The following is a 3,341-nucleotide window of genomic DNA, read 5'->3' as shown; positions in this document are numbered from 1 at the left end:
TGTTTGCTATGCCTTTTCATAGTCTTTAAGGTCCAATGTTTTGTACAAAATGCCAATTTGAACAGCTCTTCTATTAAACACTCGATGTTATGATACATCTGGTAATAACAGTTTTAGATGTATAAAAGCTCAATAGCACGAATTTAAATATTATCGTTTCTAAAAAATTGGTAGCAGGTATCGAAAAGTAAAGCAATCGTGAACATGCGGCTGGTAACAAAACTTCTGAAGTATCCAAGCTAACGATATCAATCACAATAACAACCACACCTATTAATTTTATTTTTGGCGAGTTTTTATTCAGTGCAACAAAGAAAAAGAAGAATGGGAATGTGAAAAAAGAGATTGCTAATCTAATCGCCACAAGAGCATATCAACGTACTAAACAAAGATGTAAACAAAAACGATCATAATTATCAAGATACGAGTACTCAACTTATAAGCATGGCGTGAAGTTCATGCTTAGACTCGCCCCTATGGATTGAAAAGCAGCCAGTTCGCCGGATTGGTGACAGTCATTTGTTCAACCTGTTCCAGGGTTACGCCGCGCTGGAACATTCGGGGCAGAATGTTCACGTGAATGTGATGGTATCCATGACCACCAAAAGATGTCTACAATTTTAATGAAATCATGAGAAACATGAGAAAATGGCAACAATGAAATAGTTTACCAAACGATGCTTGGTGTGTATATCGTGAGACATGAGCAGCCTGTCCACGAGTCCCTCATCAATCAGTTTAATGATATTCTCGATGCGCTGACCATCGGATATCATGTCCACGGTGGAATTAAGTTGATAGTATGAGCATTCCGTACCAAAGAGATCATATTGCAAATAGCACCCGAGTTTGGCAAACTCCAACAACTCATCCATATCGAAAATAGTACCTAGAAAGAATTGAAATACTCCAAGTATAATATTTTAAAGTGATATGAGGTGAAAGATTCCATACGATCTAAATGTGACATAACACATTTATTAGCTCGCCCTCCCGCCTCTAGATAGAGACGCATGATTTCAAAAGGCGCCTTCGACACGCGATGCGGATGCAGAGAAACTCCGCAGCCTAGAACCTCTTGAATTTCGCCAGCGGCAAGAAGGGCATGTCTTTCGAACTCTAAGCAGATGAAAGAGAAATCAAGATTAATTCTATTATTACTAGAAATGGAAGGCGAAGACGCACCTTTAACAGGATAAACGCTGGCCACCTCGCCAATAAATCCACATTTCACCATGCGACCATTCACATCGATGCCAGTGAGAAGGTCTTTTGTATACAGGTCAGTCATCTGTTCGACGGTGAGATTTGAATGCATGCCGTCCTGAGTTGCGTGGATATAGTGACCCGTACCTGCAATAAAATGCACACCGGTCGTTTTCGCCAAATCGACTATGAACTCCAAGTTTCGTTTTAGTCCATAGCTGCTGTTCTCGACAATGGCGCCACCACCATGCCTTTTATAAAGCAGAACATCCTTTCTAGCTGCCTCCATCGCATCTTCGTCATAAAAACGAATGTTTTCTCTACTCGAATATGGGTAAAGACGCACATAGCCCAAAGTGGCCATGCTGATCTTCTGCTGCAATTCGCACTCGAAATCTGACGGCGGCGCTTTATAAAAATGTTCAAAGTCCAAGGCCACATGCTCATGGGTTAATGTACGGCCGAGTAAATTAGGCGAGATACTACCGAGTACTGTTCGAGATCAGGACAAATGATTATGTGTATAACGTGGTATAAAGTATATAAAGTACTTTTTAGACAAACAAATAATATGAAGATGAGAGCATGATAAGCTTTTAACTTGTCAGTGTTTCTCTTTTTCTCTCTCAGTTTGAATTTTTAATCTGACACCCACCAGTTTGAATTCTTGACATTTCTCTGAAATTAATTGGGGTGACTTGGATTTCGCTTTCTTTTTTGGTTTAGCTTTGTTCAAAACCAGTTAGTTTTGTTTAAAACGGAGGCTGCGATATTGCTACTACGGGTCGCGTGCATTCGCTTTAAGCGCAGAAAATCAACTGAACGTCTCTCTAAAGATTGCAATAGGGTAACCATCATGCATGGAATAATTCGAGTACTAAATAAAGTATACTCAACTGCGCAAGCAAAGTAAACTGTAAGTTTCTCAGAGCAACATCTCTCAATAATAATTCTAAAGTACATCTCAAATTGAAAATAATCTAATCTTACCCCAATATAGGCCACAGTTTTTATAAAGCTCAATAAAAAATAGACAAATTCGTTTATTGGCATTGTAAAGCTTTTGTTTATAGATGCACTTCTCGAGACAAATCTTGGTACATTTGTATCAAAAACGGCATATTGCTTAGTACAGTGGCTACTTTAATCTAAAATGGTACACTTATGTTAAAAACGCTTATGTTAAAACTAAAGTTACAAGCGATAATATTAAAGAAAATAATTATGAATTAAACCAAAATAAATTTATAGTTGAAATCCAAAACCTAAAATCTTGTTTTAACGTCTTGTTTTTAAGATCGAAAAATTTCCAAGCTTATGATTTATCGTTAGTTTTCATACCCGGTAGCCATAGGTTACAAGGGTATTATAACTTTGTACCGGCAGGAAAAGTATGTACCCGGCAGAAGAAGGCATTTTCGACCCAATAAAGTATATATATACTTAATCAGCGTCAACAACCGACACTATATAGCCATGCCCGTCTGACTGTTTGTCCGTGCCTCTGCATGAACACCACGATCCGAGAGACTTATATACTCGAGTTTAACGTGAGCACCTGCCATGTTGGCTTAATCTCACGAAGCCCGAGCTTAGGGATACAAATTAAGATCCCAGAGAGATACAGATATAATTTTTTTCATTCTATTATATATTTTCGTAAATAGAAAAAAATCAAATAACAAGCGTAATTATACCCGCTACCCATAGTGTAGAAGGGTATTAGAACTTTGTGCCGGCAGCAAATGTATGTAACAGGTAGAAGGAGGCAGCTCCGACCCTATAATGTATATATATTCTTGATCAGCGTCAACAGCCGAGACGATCTAGCCATGTCCGTCTATCCGTCTGTGTCTCTGCATGTCTGCCCGTCTGTCCTTACGAAACACTGGATCTCAGAGACTATAAGAGATAAATCTATAATTTTTATACCCGCTACCCATAGGGTAGAAGGGTATTATAACTTTGTGCCGACAGGAAATGTATGTAACAGGTCGAAGGAGGCATCTCCGACCATATAAAGTATATATATTCTTGATCAGCGTCAACAGCCGAGACGATCTAGCCATGTCCGTCTGTCTGTCTGTGCGTCTGTGTGTCTGTCCATCCGTCCGTATGAACACCTAGATCTCAGA

The 3,341-nt window shown here is 39.0% G+C and overlaps 1 protein-coding gene across 1 annotated transcript; it reads right to left on the bottom strand.

Annotated features, from left to right (window-relative positions):
- Window positions 1–436: 436 nt before the first annotated feature.
- LOC132785273 (phosphotriesterase-related protein) lies at window positions 437–2,017 on the bottom strand. The gene is made up of 5 exons (XM_060791282.1): window positions 1,862–2,017; window positions 1,186–1,698; window positions 955–1,119; window positions 672–889; window positions 437–612 (listed from the first exon to the last, which is right to left on the bottom strand). The coding sequence occupies exons 1-5, from the start codon at window positions 1,878–1,880 to the stop codon at window positions 475–477; spliced, it is 1,053 nt and encodes a 350-aa protein (XP_060647265.1). The 5' UTR covers window positions 1,881–2,017; the 3' UTR covers window positions 437–474.
- Window positions 2,018–3,341: the final 1,324 nt, after the last annotated feature.

The sequence above is a fragment of the Drosophila nasuta genome, chromosome 2R (assembly GCF_023558535.2).
Source record: "Drosophila nasuta strain 15112-1781.00 chromosome 2R, ASM2355853v1, whole genome shotgun sequence".
Lineage (NCBI taxonomy): Eukaryota > Metazoa > Arthropoda > Insecta > Diptera > Drosophilidae > Drosophila > Drosophila nasuta.
The sequence above is the reverse complement of the archived record's forward strand: the minus strand, read 5'-3'. Positions and strand labels throughout refer to the sequence as shown.